This window comes from Talpa europaea (assembly GCF_964194135.1).
Source record: "Talpa europaea genome assembly, chromosome: 15".
Classification (NCBI taxonomy): domain Eukaryota; kingdom Metazoa; phylum Chordata; class Mammalia; order Eulipotyphla; family Talpidae; genus Talpa; species Talpa europaea.
The window spans coordinates 82,867,312-82,886,483 of record NC_140083.1 but is presented as its reverse complement, the minus strand read 5'-3'; the positions used below and the strand labels follow the sequence as shown (position 1 = coordinate 82,886,483).

Below are 19,172 nucleotides of genomic sequence, written 5' to 3'. Positions count from 1 at the left end.
GAGCACTTCACATCCGGTGAATGAATGGATGGCGGGGGGTGTTGGTCACTGTTTTGGACGTGGGAGGAGTTGAGGGGTAGATTTTTTTGCATGTTGAAAGTGAAACAAACTTAGGTGACTGAGGCACAATCCTAACACCTGCACCCCAGAGCTCAGATCATGCGTGGGTGGGGGAGAGGTGGCCCTCCGATGTCACCAAGATGGGGGGTACTTCCTCCTCCATCTCTCCAAACCCAGACACACAGCCCAGTGAAGAAACACAGAAGGGGGGAAGGGGCGAGGTCAGGTAAGGAGAAAGCACCAGCGTGAATTGTAAAGCTCTGACGGTTGATGGAGGAAGTCAGTTCCTACCTTCTGCCAGAGAGAAGCTGACATCCGTCCTCCACCCACCCCCATGTGCTCTCGGGGCATCCTGCACTGCCTGTTCGCAGTTCCTGACTCCATGGTAATGAATACGTGTGTTGTGTCAATAGTTCAGAGCTGTACTGACGCTCCAGACCGCAAGGCTCTGTCTATCTCTCTCCACTCTTTTACCCCAGTCCCTAACACGTCCTTTCACACAGGAGGTGCTCGGTCAGTCCTTGTTAAGAGGATGAAGAATGAACCCACCCATTAAAGCAGGGCCCTGCCAAGAGGCTTATATAGAAAGGATCGCAGCAAGGCTTCCCAGCTCTCAAGAACAACTTCTGCATGGACGGGGAAAATGGTGGTGTTTTCACCTCTGCCTCGAACGCTAAACCCCTCCCTCTTTCTCCCAGCCACGTTCTCCAAATAGATAAAATGGCTTCATCTCACAATGTGGCTGGCTGTGTCTGTCTCTCTGACTCTGCACAGGAAGCAAACGGCCTAAGGTGGGCTGCAGCTTGGTAATGGAAACAGATATTGATGAGCAGTTAATAAAAGGTGACAAATGGTTTTTGAAAACGTTGGTCATGAACTCTGTCTCCTCGCCCCTCTGCTACCTCCAAGCTGATTCTTTTTCTTCCTCTTCCTGGGCCCTGCTCAAGAGTCCCGCCGGCACAAGGACGGGTCTACCTTCTGATGGGCCCCAGATAATCGGGGGAAAATCACCACGCCGGGCTGTCTCCCCTGATTTCCTGTATGGTTGGTCTCACAGCCTTGCTGACCACATCCTCTCTCACCTTACTTATATACTTCCTCCGCAGCACATCCCCCAGAAGTCCTCAGCCCCAAAAGCCTATTACTGACCCCCTGCCAGATCGTCCCCTCTCCCTGGCCCCAGGGTTCCTGTCCTTGCCTCCCCCGTGACTCTGCTTCCTTACAACCATGTCTCTCTGCCTCTGGGCAGTCAGTCCTGTCCTTTCCTGGCTCTCCAACACCTTTCTTTCCCACAGGTGACAGTACTGACCGCCATGCTGTCGGGCAGGTGGTGGCCAAGTACCTGGGGGAGCCTGGGGCTGGGGTCCCGGAGTCCTTCTCGGGGGTCCCGGCTCTGCGCCCTCTATGCCTTCACTTACACGGGGGCAGATGGCCAGCAGGTGTCTCTGGCTGAAGGGGACAGATTCCTGCTGCTTCGAAAGACCAACTCGGACTGGTGGTTGGCAAGGCGCCTGGGCGCCCCCTCCGCCTCGCGGCCCATCTTTGTCCCGGCTGCCTACATGATAGAAGAATCCACCCCTCCCCAGAGCCCGACTACCAGCCCCCCCAGCCAAGCTCTCTGGAAGCCTGGTGAGTAGGCCCTGCCCGCCTCTGCCCCCCGCCCCCCGGGTGCCGGGAATTATTGGAAGGCCCCTCCTCCTTCAGGCTTCTGCTGGCCCTCCTCTTAGTCTCCCTGACCGACCTACTTCTCATGCCCACCCGGTGCCCGCCTTGCCTCTCTTCCTAATCTCAAGCCCTCTAGGCCTCACGTCGTCTTCCACAACCTCCCTCTGTCCCTCGCTCCGCCTGTGACCCCTTTCAGTCCGGATCGCGCCTCTGATCGCCTCCCTCTCCTCTCGGTTTCGCTGTCCCAGGGCCAAAGCTGTTTCCCGGCTCCCTGGAGGAACTGCACCTGCCCCAGTCGCCCCCAGGTGGAGACCAAGCTGCTTTCAAGCAGCCTCCTCCTCTTCCCCCCAAAATGTGTCGAAGTGTCAGTGTCACCAATTTGAGGCCCGCCGTCCTGCAGCCCTTGCAGCAAGGCCGGGGTGGAAGGTCCCGCTCCCAGGAAGACTTGCTGAGGGAGGCCCCCGCCGGCCCGGTGAGTCCCAGCGTCGCGTCTGCACGGCAGGACACGCAGAATCTCTGCCTCCCGGGGCCGCCCAGGGGGTGACCACACACCCAGGACAGGAGGAAGACATGCCGAGAGCAGTGACTGAGGTGGCCCGGCTCTCTGGCCCGCCTCTCGTTTTCTTTTTCCATTTTCTAATAAACCTGCCCTTCACCAAAATAAATAAATAAATAAATAAAAAGCGCGCCAGCTGGCCTGGGCAGGCCTCCCGGAGGAGGCGCGGTCCCTGGGCCGCAGAAGCAGACAGCGCGGGAGAGGGACGGAAAGGCCGCTGCTTGGCCCGGGCTCTCTTCCTCCTGGCTCCCGCCCAGGGCAGGGTTTTTCCGGGGTCCTGTCTTGCAGCGCAGGAGCTCGGGGCAGCAGCAGGTGCCCTCTAGAGCTGTCACTCCCGCGCCTCCCGCTCTTACTTACTAGAGGGTGCAGCGGCCGCCTCGCCTCAGTGTTGTCTCCCCTCTACCTGCTGCTACCCGGGAGGATGTGAGGGCGTGCGGGCGGCGCCCTCTCCTCACCACCCCCACACACACACCAAACGCTGTTCCCCTTTCCTGTGGCCCGGGTGGGGTGGGGTGGGGGGGGGAGGGAAGCTGGCGGCAGGAAGTGAGGAGGAAAGCAAAGCCCTGAGGGAGCGAGTAGGAATAAAATAAAACCCAGCGGCTGGGGAGAGGGTTCCTCCCCCAGCACCTGGGACACCCCAGCCAGCGGTGGTGAGAAAATGCGGGGGTCAGAAGAGGAGGTGGGAGGCGGAGAGGCCGGGAGGGGTGCGGGGGATCACCCTCTCCCTTCCCCTCTCCCGGCAGGCCGGACCCCCGCCCCCCATGTCAGAGCCCCCTGTGTACTGCAACCTGGTGGACCTTCGCAGGGGCACCTCCTCCCCGCCCCCAAGCCCCGCCTGCCCCCCGCTGCAGAGGCTGGACGCCTGGGAGCAGCACCTGGACCCGGACTCTGGACGCTGCTTCTACGTGAACTCGCTGACCGGCTGCAAGTCCTGGAAGCCCCCACGCCGCACTCGCGCCCGGGAGCTGGTGAGCCCCTCCACCCCCGCTGACCCTTTGCCTGCAGCCTGCTCTCCCCACGGAGCCTCAGGGCGGTGTGTTGCCTCTGGGGCTCTTGGGAGACCCAGACAATGGTGACAGCTGCGAGAAGGGTGTTGCAGGTGGTGCTGGGGTATAGCTCTCCCTCCTCCCCCCAGAACCCTGGCTCCATGGACCAGTCGCTGACCCTGAGTGGGGACAAGAGTGACCTGCAGCCACAAGCAGACAGCCCAGGAGATGACATGGGGACCCCAGAACGGCTCAACCCCCAGGTGAGAGCGATCCCTCATCTGGATCTCATGCAGCAAGTTGTCCTTTACGACGTCCTCTGTTGTGCAAGATAGTCTTCATCACCCAACACACCCCCTGCCTCCAGCCCACATCCACACCCCTCTTCCCCTTACAGCCAGGGACTCCCAGTTCAAAGGTCACTCCACCTGTTTCTCCAATGTCTTCCCTCAGGGTGCCCCCTGCCACCAGCAGTGCAGCTCCCAGCTCTGCCCTTCAGACCAGCCTGCTGCCCTGCAGTCCCCTAGGCCCCTGCCGCAGGTCCTGGAGGACCCCCATGTGAGTCTCCCGTGTCCTGTGAGAGCCCAGCGAGCACCCCCCCGCCCAGCTCCTAATGCCTTCTTAAGAACACCTTCCTCTTTTTTAAAAAAATAGCAATGACCGTTTTTTAAAAAAGGTTTATTATGCATACAAGAACTGGGGTACAGGCCAGAGCCATGGGGGGGGGGAGGGTTAGAGGATTCACCAGAGACAGAGTGGGGAGCAGAACAGGCAGATCCACTGAAACACACTGCTGAGGGGAGCAGGTGAGTCAGGAGAGGTCTGCTGCGCCCTGTGGGGAGCTCCCTGGCCGGGGATGGAACTCGTGCTGCAGTGGCTGCGGACAGCTTCACGGTGCTGAGACTCAACCCCTGCGCCACCAGGGAGGCCCTGACACCTTCCTCTGTTTGAGTATTCTCTGGATATCCTCTTGAACCATTCCCCCCACCCCCAACTTCAAAGGCCCCACTCCTGGGCCAGCCCGCAGGGAAAGTTGTGTGGGCGCCCAGGAGCCCTGGGTGACTTGTGGCCCCCCCAGGAGGTGGAGAAGTCTGGCCAGCTCAACGTCACCAAGATCGCCCAGGGTGGGCGCAAGGTCAGGTGAGAGCTGGCACTTGCTGGGCGGGGCTCCGGATTCCCTGGGGTGGCCCCGGGTGTTGGGGGGTGCTGGCCGCCGGCCGCCCTGAGAGGCCCTTGCGTTGCGGCCGCTGCCCTCTGCCCGCAGGAAGAGCTGGGGCGCGTCGTGGGTGGTGCTGGCCGGCAACAGCCTGGTGTTCTACCGCGAGCCTCCGCCTGCCGCGCCCTCCTCCGTCTGGGTGAGCAGGAGAGAACGGGGCGCGTATGGAGGAAAATGGGTGCGGGAGGCCTTTCCGGACAATGTTCACCCTCCTCGGGTCGGCCGTGGGGCGGAGGAGGGGGGCGGGGGCAGAGGAAGGCGCTGGGCCTCCCCTGCCGTCCAGGGCCGCGGCGAGGGGAAGCAGGAGGGCGGCAGCCCGGGGGCCTCAGTTTCCTCCTTAACCGCCAGGGGCCGGCGGGCAGCCGCCCGGAGAGCAGCGTGGACCTCCGAGGGGCGGCCCTGGCCCACGGGCGCCACTTGTCCAGTCGCCGCAACGTCCTGCACGTGAGTGCCGCCCGCGCACCTCCCCCATGGTCGGCGGGCCCCCCGCGGCGCCTCGCCCTGACCCGCGCTCCCCGCCCGCGCCCCCAGATCCGCACGGTCCCGGGCCACGAGTTCCTGCTGCAGTCGGACCAGGAGGCGGAGCTGCGGGCCTGGCACCGCGCGCTGAAGGCGGTCATCGAGCGCCTGGTGAGATGGGGAGGGGTCGGGGCCCGGGGGCGCTGGGGGCGCGGGGCGCGGAGGAGAGAGACGCTGGGAACGGTGGGTTCAGGGGCTATTGGGGGTGGCACGGGCTGGGGGACGCCAGCGGCTGACTGTGGCCGCCCTGCTCGGGCTGGGGGTGCAGGGTTCTCTCCCAACCTCTCCGTCTGGGTCTAGGATCGCGAGAACCCCCTGGAGCTGCGCCTGTCGGGCTCGGGGCCCGCGGAGCTGGGGGAGCTGAGCGCGGGGGAGGACGACGAGGAGGAGTCGGAGCGTGTGTCCAGGCCGCTGCTGCGTCTCGGTGGCCTCCGGAGCTCCAGTATGGGGGGGGGCGGGGGGGCAGGGAGAGACGGCCCGGGGCCGAGGCTCCGCCGGCCACTGCGCTCACGCCCGCCCCCCACTTGCTCTCGCAAGGCCGGGCTCCTGAAGGCACCGAACAGAACCGCGTGCGCAACAAACTAAAGCGGCTCATCGCCAAGAGGCCGCCCTTGCAGAGCCTGCAGGAGCGGGGCCTGCTCCGAGGTGGGTGGCCGCGCCGCTCGTTCCCCCTGATGCGCCCTGGAGCGCACCGGGGCATCCTGAGCCGGGCCTCAGCCCCGCTCGGGGCCAGAGGACTCCCGCGAAGCTCAGAGCAGAGCGGGACACAGCCAGATCAGCGTCTTGTGCGCCCGCTGCTGCTTCCCACCTCTGCAAATTGTTGGGGGGCGTGGGTGCACCCCTTGCCTAGGCCTGGGGCAGGCAGCCAGGAGAGCCGAGTCAGCTTTGGGGTGAACACCTGTGTTGAGAAGAGCTTCCAGGGGTGACTCGGGCAGTAGCGTCCCTCCTCACCCTGTACCTCCCACAGACCAGGTCTTCGGCTGCCAGTTGGAATCACTGTGCCAGCGGGAAGGGGACACCGTGCCCAGCTTTGTGCAGCTCTGCATTGCTGCTGTGGATAAGAGAGGTCATTTCCCCAGAGACCCCAGAATCACTCCCCCCTTCCAACAGCCTGGGCCTCAAATCCCCCAGAATCCCCCACCTCCCCGCCGGTAGTCTTCCCTCCGCCCCTTTTCTCTCCCCCTGGAACGCCTCACCCGGCCTCACCACACACACTCTAGCGGGGATCCTCACCCGCCCCGGCCTCTGCTCCTAGGTCTGGATGTAGATGGCATTTACCGGGTCAGTGGGAATTTGGCAGTGGTCCAGAAACTTCGTTTCTTGGTGGACAGAGGTGAGAAGGCCTATGGGCAAGTGGTGGCACCCAGGGTTTGTGCCTCAGCCTCTCAGGCGGCTCCGAGTGCGGGAGCTGGGCGACAGGGCAGCCTGCTGGCTGGGGCTGTGCGTCCTAACTTTTTCTCTCCTCACGTGCTGCAGAACGGGCGGTGACCTCCGACGGCAGGTACATGTTCCCAGAACAGCCAGGACAAGGTACTTACAAGGAACGCCCTTGATACCCTTAAAATTACATGCATCCTGCCTGCCGCCACACGTCCCCCCAGTACCCTGTCCCTGGGAGGCTTTTTCCCAACTCTCCTGCCTTGCTCCGCGGTGACGTGCTGGTGGTCGGCCTCAGCGAGGTCTCCCAGTGCCTGATATCTCTTTGAGTCCCCCTCGCCTCTTGAGCCCTGAATGCCTCTGCACCTGCCTCTTCCAGAAAACCGATTAGATTTGGACAGTGCGGAGTGGGATGACATCCATGTGGTCACTGGAGCCCTGAAACTGTTTCTCAGGGAGCTTCCCCAGCCTCTGGTGCCCCCCCTGCTGCTGCCTCACTTCCGTGCTGCCCTTGGTAAGAGGTGGGGGTCGGGGCAATACCCTCGAGATGGGGGGAAGCGAGTTGTAAGCAATAGGCCCTCTTCTGTCCCACCCTGAGCGTGGAGGTGGAACATAACCTTCAACCCGCACGCCAACTGCAGTGTTTTGGGGACTGTTTAGAGGACTGAGGTAAAAGAATTCCAAGGCTGAAAAAGAAAACTACGATAGACTGCTGCTGCCTCCCACCCGCGCGGGAAAGTTTACCCACCGTGCCCTGCACCTTCCCTGGCCTCACCCCCAGGCCCTCCCTCTCAACCTCTCCCTAGCGCTCTCCGAGGCCGAGCAGCGCCTCTCTCAGATGCAGAAAGCCATAAGCTTGATGCCAAAGCCCAACCACGACACTCTGCGGAGCCTCCTGGAGCATCTGTGCAGGTCAGGACAACCGGACGTCTTGCTCAGGCGGGGAGGGGTGACGGGCCCCGAGGGGTGATGATTTAGGAATCGGGAATGAAAGGTAAATCAAGGCATTCTCAGGTGAAGGGAGGCTTAGGGGGCCGCCTCAGGGACTCGGGTCAGATGGGGTGATTGTAGGGAAGCACCTATGTTTAGTGGGCAGATGAGGAACGAGGCCCAGTCCGTGCGGGGCTTCAGGAGTTCGGCCTCAAATGGGGAAGTGGAGGCCGAGCAAGCCCGGGGATGCCGTGAGGGAAACAAGGAACTAAGTCAGAAACGAGAGAAACAAGAAATCTAACCTCTCCCTTCCTTCTGCCTCTGTCTCCTGTTGGAACAGAGCTGATGGCTTGTGTGGCGAGTCGGGGCTGGGCAGGGAGAAGGGCGGCCATTGAGTTAAAGCCTCCTGAAGTGTGAGCGAAGAGGACTCTGGGGCAGTCTCAGAAGCTGGGAAGAAGTCCTGTAGCATAGGGTGTACATGCGCGGGGTACCCTGAGGTCTCTCCACTGGCTTCCCTTTTCCCAGGGGCTCCCTCCTTGGTGACCACAAGGAGGGACCCCAGAGTGGACCGTCCCTGCTCAAACCTCGGAAGGATTGGATTTATTTAAAGTGTCCAAACTGCTGCTGAGGGCCCCACCTGTCGACCTTTGCCCACAGGGTGATAGCACACGCGGATAAGAATCGCATGACCCCCCACAACCTGGGGATTGTGTTTGGGCCCACCCTGTTTCGGCCAGAGCAGGAGACGTCTGACCCCGCTGCTCATGCCCTCTACCCTGGGCAGCTAGTCCAGCTCATGCTCACCGACTTCCCCAGCCTCTTCCCGTAGCCAGGCAGCAGGAGGAGGAAATGTTTCTCCGCCCGTTTGTGTTGTGTTGTGTGTGTGTGTGTGTGTGGAAGCGGTGTGGAGGCGGTGCTGCTGCGTCAGGCCAGCGGATGGAGTTCTCTGCCATGAATGCATCAGGACAGCCGGGCCAAGTTCTCTGCCATGAAGACTCAGGGCCTCCCCTGGTGGTGCAGGCGGTGGAGCGCAGCGCTGTGACGCTGTCCGCAGCCTCTGCAGCCGGGTACACACACCACAAAGCAAAAATGGACAATTATAAACCAGAGACATCCTGCAGGAGGGGAGCAGGGAGAGGGACCAGGGGAGGGAGGGAGGAGCCCAGGGGACGGAGGTGATGGTGCCCGGGGGCCTTGGGGAAGGGCTACACCTGAGGCGGTGCGGGGAAGCAAATACTGTTGAAGAATAAACAATGATGTAAAAAATTAAAATTTAAAAAAATAGGAAGACTCGGCGTCTAAATGAATTTGCAGCGGGGGGAGGCCGGGAGAGCCGCCGAGAGCCGCTCTGCCGCTCCCTCTCCAGCCCAAGCTTTTACTAAAGATATCAACAAAGGGACAAGAAAATAGCCCCCAACTGTGTTTCTGCTCATACAGATTAACAAGTTACTGCTGAAAACGAACTTTTCCGTGAGTAGGGAACATGCGCGCGAGCCCGCACGTCCTCAGAGCACAGCGGTCAGTTCCGGAAGTTCTGTTTGCAGAATTCTAAGGTCCTGGAATCCGCATGCGGAGTGAGCAGGTGCTCACCACAAACTCCAGCTCCCTTAGGGTGACAGGCTCCCCACAGGTGTGTGTTGTTCTGAGGACACCCTGGTAAATCCTCTGTCTTCCACATGATGGGAGTCTGCCTCGAGGGTGGGCATGGGGTGAGGGAGATTCTCCAAAGAGAAAAGTGGGGAGCTTAACTCCTGCTTGTCTTCCTGCCCCCTCCCCAGGGCAATAAGACATGAGGCGCGGCGCTTGCTGATGCGGTTCCTTTATTATCAGGAAACAGTGTCATTATCAAATTGTTCCTCGAAACATTTACAGACTGTATACAGTCCCCAGTCCATACCTCCCACCCGGGGCACACCGGGGGCCTCTGGCTCCTCCTCCTGACTTGTCTGTGGGGATGAAACCCCCTTAGGAAACGTGGACCTGTGATAGGTGGGATTCCCCACTCTTTAGGCACTAGAATTGAGGAATTGGGTCTCCCCAGGCATGGATCCCAGTAAGACACTCATGTTGCCCACAGCCATGTTGGGGGCCCCGGGGGCAGGTGGGGTGTGTTCAGAGCGGTCCCCCTGATCATGGGAAGGGGGAGGACTCAGCCCCTGGGGCTCATCCAGAATAGCCACGAAGTCCAGCTGAGTGTTGTCAAGGTCAAGAGAGTCCAGGGGGTTACACACCTGCCCTTCAGGGGGCGGGTACAAGGCAGGGCCCGCTCCCAGCCTGCCCACCTCAGGATGGCCACAGCTGGGGTTGGTGCCCGCTGCCTTGAGGGGCCCATAGCAGGTGGGCAGTGGGGGCAGAAGGCGAGGTGGTGCTGCTGCTCTTTGGGGAGCCTTGCTCGCCCCCCCTGCAAAATTTTCATGGCAAGGTGAGGGGGCGGGATAGGAGCCTGACTTGTGGTTGGGCAAGTTAGGTGCAAAACCAGGTCCATATGGGGCCATTGGGGCCTTGGCAGGGCTGGGGCTAATCTGGGACCCCCCTAGAAACTTGGGAGTCTGAAAGAGAGGCTCCTGGTCCGGAGGGTCTCCCCTGCCCCCAGCCTCCCACAGCAGTTCCTGTTGAGACTGAACATAATTGCATACAAGCTGAGCCTTGAGCTGCCCTGTGGAGTGAGTGGGGGAGTCAAAATCCAGGCCAGGCCTGGGCTCTGAGGGAAGATAGTCGGGGCGAGGCTGGCTATAGGGGCTTGACTGGGGATACTGGGGAGGGGGGGGCTGGGGGTAGTGGGAGAACAAGGGCTGTGGGTGTGGAGGCCCCTCACTGGGATGGGCATTGAGGCAGGGGGCCAGTCCTGTGGAGTCAGAGCCCACTGGGCACCCCTGTTCTGGTTTAACGTGCACCTGTCCGTAGTGTTCGAGACGCGGACACTGGCTATAGGCTCCAGCTGGAGCCTTGTGGCCGGGGTACAGCCCAGAGTGGGAAGGGAACTCACCCCAGGGTTCTGGGGTGGGGTCAGGATAGGACACCTGCTGGGGGCAGGGGTTGGGGCCATAGTGGGTAGGAGGACTAGGTCCAAGAGGCAGGGAGCTTGGACCCCTGGCTCCATAAGGCTCAGCTGCTGCCCCCTCGGGCCCCCCGTATCCCAGAGTATCAGAAGGCGGGAAGTCCATGTAAGGGGCCACACCGCTGCCCATCATGGAGCTCCCAACCTCCGCCTCTTCCCGCAGCCCTCTGGTGTCCATGGTCACATCCTCAGTGATGCTGGGGGGCTGCGGCGAGTAGACCGAGGCTGGGAGCAGGGGCTCGAAGTTCCGTCCTCCCCCCGCGCCTGCCGGCGGTGTGTGGACACAACCCAAGCTCTTGAACCGCTGAACTCTGGCTGCGGCAGGGCGGTCGGCAACCCGGGCTGGGTCGCTGGCCCTCCGCGTGACTCCTGCGCTGGGATTGTATCCTGGATACTCGGCTCGGTTCCTCCAGGGAGAGGCAGGAAGAACCCCCATGCGATCCAGGCCGGGTGCTGTAGAGGGTGGGGTGCCACCCCCCCTGCTTGAAGAATATCTTGCCCGGAGCAGGTAATGCTGGGCGGGTGTGAGGCCAGGCAGAGAGGACGCCCCGCTTTCTGGTGGGGAGCCCGGGGGGAATGGGGAGGCCAGGGAGGAGCGGCGGCTGACCGTGTAGGCGGAGCTGACACTGCTGGAGCTGCTGCTGCGGCGGTCAAGAGACACCGGGGGGCCCAGACGGCGGGACGCAGGGGTACCTGCAAGTGACGGGGCGAAAAGCAAGGTGGTCAGGGACGCTCCTGATTCACCCCCCGACTTCCCGATGGGATGATCTGTCCTGGAAGCCAGGGACAGGCTCCTTAACGCCAACCACTCAGTTCTGTCTCCTTCTCCCGTGCCCCTTCTGCTTCCGGGGCACCAGGGTGCAGGGCTGTGATGCGCAGCCGCACGGGCCGCCCACTGCACACCCCTAGGACAGCATTCACACCGCGGGCTTTACACCTGACAACGGTTTGCTGCTAGATGGAAAGAAAGTGTCTGAGGAAGGGAGGCCTTTTTCTAGTCGTACAGAGGTGCCGTGCGGTAGCCCTGAGGGTGAAATCTCCCACTCAACCCGATCTCAGTGCAGCAGTCACCCCACCACATCTCACCAGTGTGCGTCAAGCTCGGCAGTTTGAGGCCCCTGGGCCCGATTGGCCGTAGTTGATGTAACTGGTCCAGCCTGAGGTTCTCAAGGCGGCGAAGAGTGGACAGACCAGAGCTAGCAATGCAAGGCCCCTCATCCAAGCTGGACAGGTCCTCCGTGCTGCCACCTGCATTTCCAGTCATTTCCACACCGCTGTCTGTATTGGCCGCGCTGCCTGCTGGGGAGTGGTCACTGCTGCAGGACGACTGAGCCCCAGGGCTGGGCTGTGGCTTCTGTGTGGAGATGAGGACTGAGCACGGCAGCCTTCCCCTTCCCACTGTTCCCTGAACCTGGCGAGTGGCTAAAGCTTGAGTTCCAGTGACTTCTGGGGCTGAGGGAGGCTTACAGGTGCAGGGAGGGCTGAGCCTGAGGGGCGGAGACAAACTGGGGGAGAGGAGTTGATAGGGAGAGCCTGGGCTCAAAGCCACGCTCTAGTTCTATCACTTTAGGCAATTTCTCTGCCTGAGTTTCCTCATCCGAAAATGAGGAAAGTTCCTTTCTCATGAAATTGCTGTGAGGAGCGCAGGAAATTAAACATGCGAAAGCTCTGGAACCATACACCAAATTCTGCGCAAGTCGGCTGAGCCAGCTCATTGATGTAATCATGCATTAAGGGGGCCTCCCTGGTGGCGCAAGGGGGTAAGTCTCAGCACTACGAAGCTGCAGTGGCCCCCTCGGCCACTGCAGTGCAAGTTTGATCCCCGGCCAGGGAGCTACCCACAGGGCGCAGCAGACCTCTCCTGTCTCCCCGCTGCTCCTCTCAGCGGTGTATTTCAGTCCATCTGCCTGTTCTGCTCCCTACTCTGTCTCTGGTGAAACCTCTCACCCCCACACCTCTGGCCTGTATCCCAGCTCTTGTATGCACAAATAAATCAATCTTTTTTTTAAAAAAAATAATGCATTTAGGTAAAATTTTTAGATTTGGGGCAGCCCCAGGAGCAGCGATGGGACGAGGCTGCAGGTCTGGCCACGGGCGCGGAACGGGCAGAGGCGGGGACAGAAGGCTGGGCGGAGACTGGAAGATGTGCTGGGCAGGCGGGGCTGCCGGGCCGTGGCTCACCGTGGCCCCCTCGGGCACTGTCAGTCTGCTTTCCTCCCTGATGGGGCCTCCGTCCCGCTCCCTCTTGGGCTCCACCGTGGCCAGGGCAGAGGCCCTCGGCAGGGGGCCGTCGCCGCGGTGTCGCTTGGTCACGTGGGCGTCCGGGCCATGCACCGTCTTGACGTGCTTTCGGAGCGAGCTGGGATCCGTGTAGCGTTTGGTGCAGCCGGGGAGCTTACACACATAGGGCTTCTAGCGAGCGGAGAGAGAAGCCGGACGTCAAGGGATCAGAGTGGAAGAATGTAGAAGGGGTGGGGAAAGTGGGGGCATGAGTGAGGATGAGGGGTCAGGGGGAGCACACAGCACCCAAGGAAGGAAGGAGAGTGGGGCCCTTGACTTCCCCAGTCTGGGAAAGATGAGGGGGAGACCCGGGTCGGGGACACCTCACGAATTCAGCGGTTGAAGCATCCAGGGGCCACTAGCGAGAACAGATCTGTTTGAGGTTAACCTTCGGCTGGTCGGGGGGGGGCCGGCGGTACATGGAAATTTTTGGTTTCGGGAAGGCCTTCTCCGGGTGACTGACGCGGGCGCGGGACACTCACCTCTGAGGAGTGGGTGCTGGCTAAGGGGCTTCTTAGGAGGAAACTCCCCAGGAGGGGGCTTCTGGGGGGGGCAGGCTAGACGGCACTCACCTCGTTGGAGTGGGTGCGGTTCTGGTGCTTGGCGCGGTCGCTGGCGTTGCTGAAGGCCTTGCTGCAGCCCTCGTGCTCGCACATGTACGGCTTCTCGCCCGTGTGTGAGCGCAGGTGCGTTTTCAGATTTTCAAGGCGGGAGTATGATTTCCGGCACCCCTCAAACTGGAGGTCACGGGGGTGAAAGGGTAGCTCTCAGACAGAAGGACAGTAGAGGAACCCCAAATCTCAACTGGGACATACACGAGCAAATATAACTTCAGTTGAGGGAGCATCAGGGCTTCAGAATTCCCGAAATTTGGAGACAAGGGCAGGTAAGAACTGGGGAAACACATACTGTCTCTGGTGAACCCTGTCACCCTCCACACCTCTGGCCCACACCCAGTTCTGGTACGCATAAATAAATAAATTAAATAAATCTTAAAAAAAAAAAAAAAAAGAGGGGCCTCCCCGGTGGCGCAGCGGTTGAGCGCTGGGTTGCGGGGCAGCCCGCAGCCTGTGCAGCGCCGGTTCGATCCCCGGCTGCTCCCCGGCCACCGGAGGAGGGTCCCACATGGTGTGCAGACCTCTCCTGCCGCCCGCTGCTCCCCTCAGCAGTGTCCTTCGGTCCTTCTGCCTGCTCTGCTCCCCGCTCTGTTTCTGGTGAATTCTCTCACCCTCCCGCGCTTCTGACTGTACCCAGTGCTTGTATAAATAAATAAATGGATAAATCTTAAAAAAAAAAAAAAAAGAATGGGGGACAGAAGCAGCTGGGACGCAGGACGCAGGGATGACGCACTGAGCACATGTTCAGGCCAGAGCAGCTCCCCCCGCACTGGGAACTTACTCTGCCTCAGTGGGTTGTCTGGAGGGGTTTCTCTATCAGACAGAGCAGTAGGTCTGGGGCCTGGGGCCCACAGTACTTTCAAGGCCCCACAAGAGCATTTACATTCCTTTTAAAATCAAGGGGAAAGACTCCCCGGTGATGCAAGGGGTTAAGATACAACCTATGAAGCTATTTGCAGCCACTGCAGCACAAGTTCGATCCCCAGCCTACCAGGGGGCTACCCACACAGCGCAGCAGACCTCTCCTGTCTCCCCGCTGCTCCCTTCAGCAGTGTACCTCAGTCAATCCACCTGTTCTGCTCCCCACTCTGTCTCTGGTGAATCCTCTCACCTCCCTGCACTTCTGGCCTGTACCCCAGTTCTTGTATGCATAAATAAATCTTTTTTTTTTTAAGAAGGATTTTTTTTTTAAAGATTTATTTATTTATTTATACAAGCACTGGGTACAGTCAGAAGCACGAGAGGGTGAGAGAATTCACCAGAGCCAGAGCGGGGAGCAGAGCAGGCAGAAGGATGAAACACACTGCTGAGGGGAGCAGTGGGCAGCAGGAGAGGTCTGTGCACCATGTGGGACCCTCACCAGTGGCCGGGGATTGAACCGGCGCTGCAGAGGCTGCGGGCAGCTTCGCAGCCCAGAGCTCAACCGCTGAGCCACCAGAGGAGGCCCTGCATAAATAAATCTTTAAAAAAACAATAAAATCAAGGGGAAAGGTAGCTTTTAGGTCATATTAAGTGTACTAACATATAATATTGATATGACCCTCTTTATACCAACAGTCACAGAATAGTTTTTACATACGTGTTTATGGAGAAAGAGGCCTACCAGGGCGAAGCGCCCCGACAAACATCATACTGGGGCCTGGCCTTGGCAGTGAGGGGGGTCAGGGAGGTGGGGGACCGAGTTTGGAGGGGCCGGGAGCCAGCGCGGGGCCTCACCGTGCACTTGTGCGGCTTCTCGCCCGTGTGCCTGCGCATGTGGACCACCAGCATGTACTGGGCCTTGAAGGGCCGCAGCTCCCTGGAGCAGCCCCCCCAGTGGCACACAAACTCCTTCCGCTCCCCGTGGATGTGCTCACTGTTGATGTGCTGCAGGAGAAGACGCAAGGGCTTGCCAAGGCCCCCAGGCTCCTGAGACCCAGAACAGACCTTCCTTTGACCCCCTATTCCCCCAACACCACTCCCCCCCATGCCTCCCTGGCTCCACCGCACGGGGGAAGAAGGAACAGGAAGCATAAAAAAATCCTAGCCCACGTCTTGTTTCTGGCAGCATCCACAAGGCGCCAACTCCTCACACTTCTGCCTGCCCAGCGGGGGCACTTGGGCCCTGATCTCAGAACCGCCTGCCCTTCTGCCCTCCCCGGATTCCACAGCCCCACCCGCGGTCCTGCAGGTTGCAGGCAGCATTCCTGTTACCCCCTGGGGCTCACGTGCACCAGCTGCTCCTGCGAGTCAAATTCCTGGCTGCAGCCATCCCAGCGGCAGTCCGTCTCGTACACAGACTCGGGCTCCGGCTTCTCCTCTTTCTCCAGGTCCTCCCGCCCGTCCAGCATCCCGAGCAGGGGATCCTAGGGCAGGAGAGGCGCCCCCTGGTCACTGGGGTGACGCGTCTGTTTGGCTCCGGTTCCGGAGGCCCAGCGCGCCCCGCCCCTTACCTGCGTGCCCGTGGAGTTGGGGCTGGACATGTCCCCTTCCAAGGGCTCCTCCGGGCACTTGTTAACCAGCATGTCCAGCTCAGACTTCAGCTTCCCCAAGGGAAGAGGTGAGGGTGATGAAGGCAGAAGTGGGCAGAAGGAAGAGGGAGCCCAGCCAGGTCTTCCAGCCCTGAGTTCCCCCACCCAAGCAGCTGGAACCCCTGGGTTTGGAAGAGGCTTCCTCCTCAGACTGCACTGGTGATGGGGTGGGCAAAAGGTGGGGTCTCATTTGGGAGAGTCTGAGTCATCCAGTGACTCCCAACACCCCTGCCTTTGTATTTTCCTGCTACTGAAAACTTTTCTACCCCCGTGTTCCCTTCACCTTTCCCTTATAAAGTCCACCCCCCTGCCCTGAGCTGAGGGAAATCGGGTGGCAATATGAGGACTCTCACCTGGCAAGTTGGAAGGGGTCCCCGGGGCTGAGGATGCGGCATCAGGCCCCCCTGGGTGGGGTCATGGGGACCACAGGGCTGGACCCCAAAGGAAGGCGAGGTCCCTTTTTGGTGGTTCATCTGGGGTGGGAATCCCAGAGATGGGCTGAGGAGGAGGAGGGGGGAGGCAGTTACGATCACCTCAGTGTCTCAGGAGTTCTTGCATGGTGTGGAGTGTTTCTGGAAGACTTAGCATGGGCAGTGCCTGAGGCAGTGCCAGGGACAGACTGAGGAGGCTTCAACGCCTTTGAACGGATAGGATTCAAATAGGGTCAGGTGGTCTGAGGGCTTGAGGCTTTTTATGGGGTTTGGCAGGGTCTTGGGGGGCCTCTTAGCCTGGGGCTGTCTGCACCTCATGGTGCCGATGGAGAGGTGACCATAGGAGCCCCCGGGAGATGCACAGCGCGAGTTGATGAACGCCACCAGGGAGCTGGGCGAGGTGCGGATCACTGTCTGCAGGTCCAAACTGGCGTCTGACAGAGGGGAGATGGACAGCGCCCGCTTCTTGGTCAACTTGACTGTACTCCGGGGAGGAGGAAAGAGTGGGGCTGCGGCGGGAAACAGGGGAGACAGACATGGTGAAGGGACGTCTCTCCACGCGCCAGACCTGTGGTCCCGACTCAGGGAAAAGACCGCGGCCTGGCTGTTCTGTATTGACTCCATCTGTGACCTCTCGGTCACACTGTGCACCCCTTGCTCCCATCCCCAAGCCTTTCCTCCTCCAAGTTAAGTCCCCTGCCCTCCCCTCTCCCAGGGGGGCAGAAAGGGAGAAGTCGCCTGAGGCCTCACCCTCAGTGCAGCTGTTGTTCTCTCTAGCGGGGCCGTAACTGTGGGGGCCAGACATGAGGTTGGTCTGGTGGCAGAAGGGCAGACCTAGAAAAGAGACAGGTGGAGTGGGGGATGGGAATGGAGGACGCATAAGACCTCACCTTAGGCCTCCCTGGTGGCGCAAGGGGTTAAGCACAGCACTGTGAAGCTGTCCACAGCCTCTGCAGCACGAGTTCGATCCCCACCGGCCAGGGAGCTACCCACATGGCGCAGATCTCTCCAGTCGCGTCCGCTGCTCCCCTCAGCAGTGTATTTCAGTCAGTCTGCCTGTTCTGCTCCCCACTCTGTCTCTGGTGAATCTTCCTACCCCCCACACCTCTGGCCTGTACCCCAACTCTTGTATGCACAAATAAATAAATCTTAAAAAAAAAAAAACCGGCAAGGCCTGACCCCATATTCCAAGCCCACACGATAGGGTCTCAAATCCTCTTACGACGGGGAATGGGCGTCAGGTGGGAGACGGAAAGGTGAAAGCTATGCCAGCCCCCAAGGACTGATATAGACACTGACCTTCTGTCCCCATGGTGGGGGCCCCCTGACCCGGGAGGGGCCGGAGACAGCAGGGCTCTCCATAGCTACTGACTGGCGGGGGGGTCATCGAGTTGAACATGGCGTCTCAGGGGAGAGTGTGAGGAACTGCAAGAGGAAGGAGACTGGCGAGTTAGAGGCGGGAGGGAGGCAGGAAAGGTCAGGTAATAAGCTGGAGCTGGGATCCTGGGCAGAGCTTCCTGTGCCCCAGCCCCCCCAAGGCCGCGGCCATGGAAATCAACCTGAAGAGGGCATTACTCAGCCAGGACAGGGCAAGGGGAGCAGTCCAAAAGCAGCAGAGCCGGTCTTGGGGATATTTTAGGGAACTGGATGGAAACTTGGGAAACTCTGCCCGGACAGCGTGTGTGTGCGTGTGAGTGTGTGTGTGTGCGCGTGTGTGTGGAGGGGAGGGCTGTGGAATACGTGTGCCTCTGTGAGCTTCAGGTGACTTTATTCCACAAGCGCTCTGTTCCTTCTGCTCTGGCCAAGGGCCCGCCTGGAGGGGGGGCACAGCCCCCGGGGGGCACCTGGCTGGGCGCTCTGGGGCTGGCGGCTCGAGGCCTCCCCCTGCGGTCCTGCCCGCGCCCCGCAGAGGGCGCCCGCGCCCCGGCCGTCGGCCCCGCTCCGGAGGGCGGCCGCCGCGAGCCGAGGGCGGCGGTTTCTGAGGGGCTCCCGGTCTGTGGGGCACAAAGGATCGACGCCGGCTTTACTCTGGGGTGCGCTGGACCTGGGCGCCCCCGAACCCGCTGGCCCCGCTCGCAGGACGGGCGGCGGGACGAGCAGCCGGCGCCGGCGCGGGGCCGGGCGGGAGGGCGTGGGGGCGCCGCTCCGGCCCCCGCTCCACCCCGGGTTTTCCGCCGCGCGGCGGGCGGGCGGGGCGGGGCGGGGCGCGGCGGGTGGGCGCGGCCGGCGGGGCCGCCGCGCGGTGGGTGATCCCGGGATGCTGGGACTCCGGGCGCGGGCGGGGTGGGACGGGGCGCGGAGCCGGACCCCGTGACCCAGCCGGAGCCCCGCAGCCCGGCCGCGCCGCTGGCCCCTCCTCTCCGCACGGAGATCCGGACCCCGCATCCAAGACCTCCCACCGCGGCCGGGGCGCTGCGGGGGGCGCAGCTGGCGGGCAGCTGGATGGGGGCGCCGCCCGCCCCCTCCCCCGACTCACCCGCGGAGGGCGGCGGGCGCTCACACGCGACCCCCGGACACGACAGAGACCCCCCAGACATGCGCGCCCGGTCATCTTGCTGCCCCGCCGCCCGGCCTCGGGGAGCCGCGCTGGAAAGGGGGCGACGCGGCCGGCCCGGCCCGCGCGCCGCAGCCCCCCGCGCTCCCCGCGCGCGGGAGCGGGGCGCCCCGCGGTCCCCCAGCCCCGCCAAGTCCCTCGGGCGCGGGAGCAGGACGGGGCAGGGCGCGCTGGCGGGCCCGGGCCGTCTCCTCCGGGGCCCGACTTCCCCGAGCCCCCTCGCGCCCCCGCGCCCCAAGTCCCCGGGCCGGCCCCGCCCCCGGCCCGCCCTCCCGCCCGCCGGCCCACCCAAGTCGCCGCCGCGGGCTCCGGCTGCAGACGCCGCCCCCGCCCGCGCCCGGCGCCTCCCCCGGCCCTGCGCCGCCGCGGCCTGGGGGGCCCGCGGAGAGTGGGGTCCCGTGCGGGGCGGCGGC

General features: G+C 61.9%; 2 protein-coding genes across 4 annotated transcripts; one reads left to right on the top strand and one right to left on the bottom strand.

The window, feature by feature from the left end:
* The first annotated feature begins 1,349 nt into the window (after positions 1 to 1,349).
* ARHGAP9 (Rho GTPase activating protein 9) lies at positions 1,350 to 8,171 on the top strand. Its single transcript, XM_084255629.1, has 17 exons — positions 1,350 to 1,689; positions 1,974 to 2,197; positions 3,025 to 3,249; positions 3,417 to 3,530; positions 3,721 to 3,825; positions 4,346 to 4,407; positions 4,532 to 4,622; positions 4,832 to 4,927; positions 5,015 to 5,113; positions 5,303 to 5,444; positions 5,540 to 5,647; positions 5,970 to 6,068; positions 6,258 to 6,335; positions 6,479 to 6,532; positions 6,759 to 6,893; positions 7,186 to 7,291; positions 7,967 to 8,171. Exons 1-17 carry the CDS (start codon positions 1,374 to 1,376, stop codon positions 8,136 to 8,138), a joined length of 2,226 nt encoding a protein of 741 aa, XP_084111755.1. The 5' UTR covers positions 1,350 to 1,373; the 3' UTR covers positions 8,139 to 8,171.
* A 1,144-nt stretch (positions 8,172 to 9,315) lies between these two features.
* Positions 9,316 to 17,604, bottom strand: GLI1 (GLI family zinc finger 1; the record flags this gene model as incomplete). 3 transcript variants are annotated; one of them, XM_084255550.1, is made up of 11 exons in its annotated part: positions 9,316 to 11,060; positions 11,454 to 11,721; positions 12,549 to 12,779; positions 13,220 to 13,384; positions 14,981 to 15,130; positions 15,472 to 15,609; positions 15,697 to 15,786; positions 16,128 to 16,272; positions 16,519 to 16,714; positions 16,956 to 17,039; positions 17,499 to 17,604. In XM_084255550.1, the coding sequence occupies 11 exons, from the start codon at positions 17,602 to 17,604 to the stop codon at positions 9,316 to 9,318; spliced, it is 3,318 nt and encodes a 1,105-aa protein (XP_084111676.1). The 3 variants fall into 3 exon arrangements, with proteins under 3 accessions (XP_084111676.1, XP_084111677.1, XP_084111678.1); XM_084255551.1 differs by having other exon boundaries at positions 11,454 to 11,718; XM_084255552.1 differs by lacking the exon at positions 16,956 to 17,039 and having other exon boundaries at positions 16,519 to 16,684; positions 17,505 to 17,604.
* Positions 17,605 to 19,172: the final 1,568 nt, after the last annotated feature.

Excerpts from the sequence above, each read along its gene's own strand:
- ARHGAP9 (XM_084255629.1), top strand. The coding sequence starts at position 1,374 with ATGCTGTCGGGCAGGTGGTGGCCAAGTACCTGGGGGAGCCTGGGGCTG. Across the intron at positions 4,623-4,831 it reads CCGCGCCCTCCTCCGTCTGG|GGGCCGGCGGGCAGCCGCCC; the intron begins GTGAGCAGGAGA and ends CTTAACCGCCAG. Across the intron at positions 6,533-6,758 it reads CCCAGAACAGCCAGGACAAG|AAAACCGATTAGATTTGGAC; the intron begins GTACTTACAAGG and ends TGCCTCTTCCAG.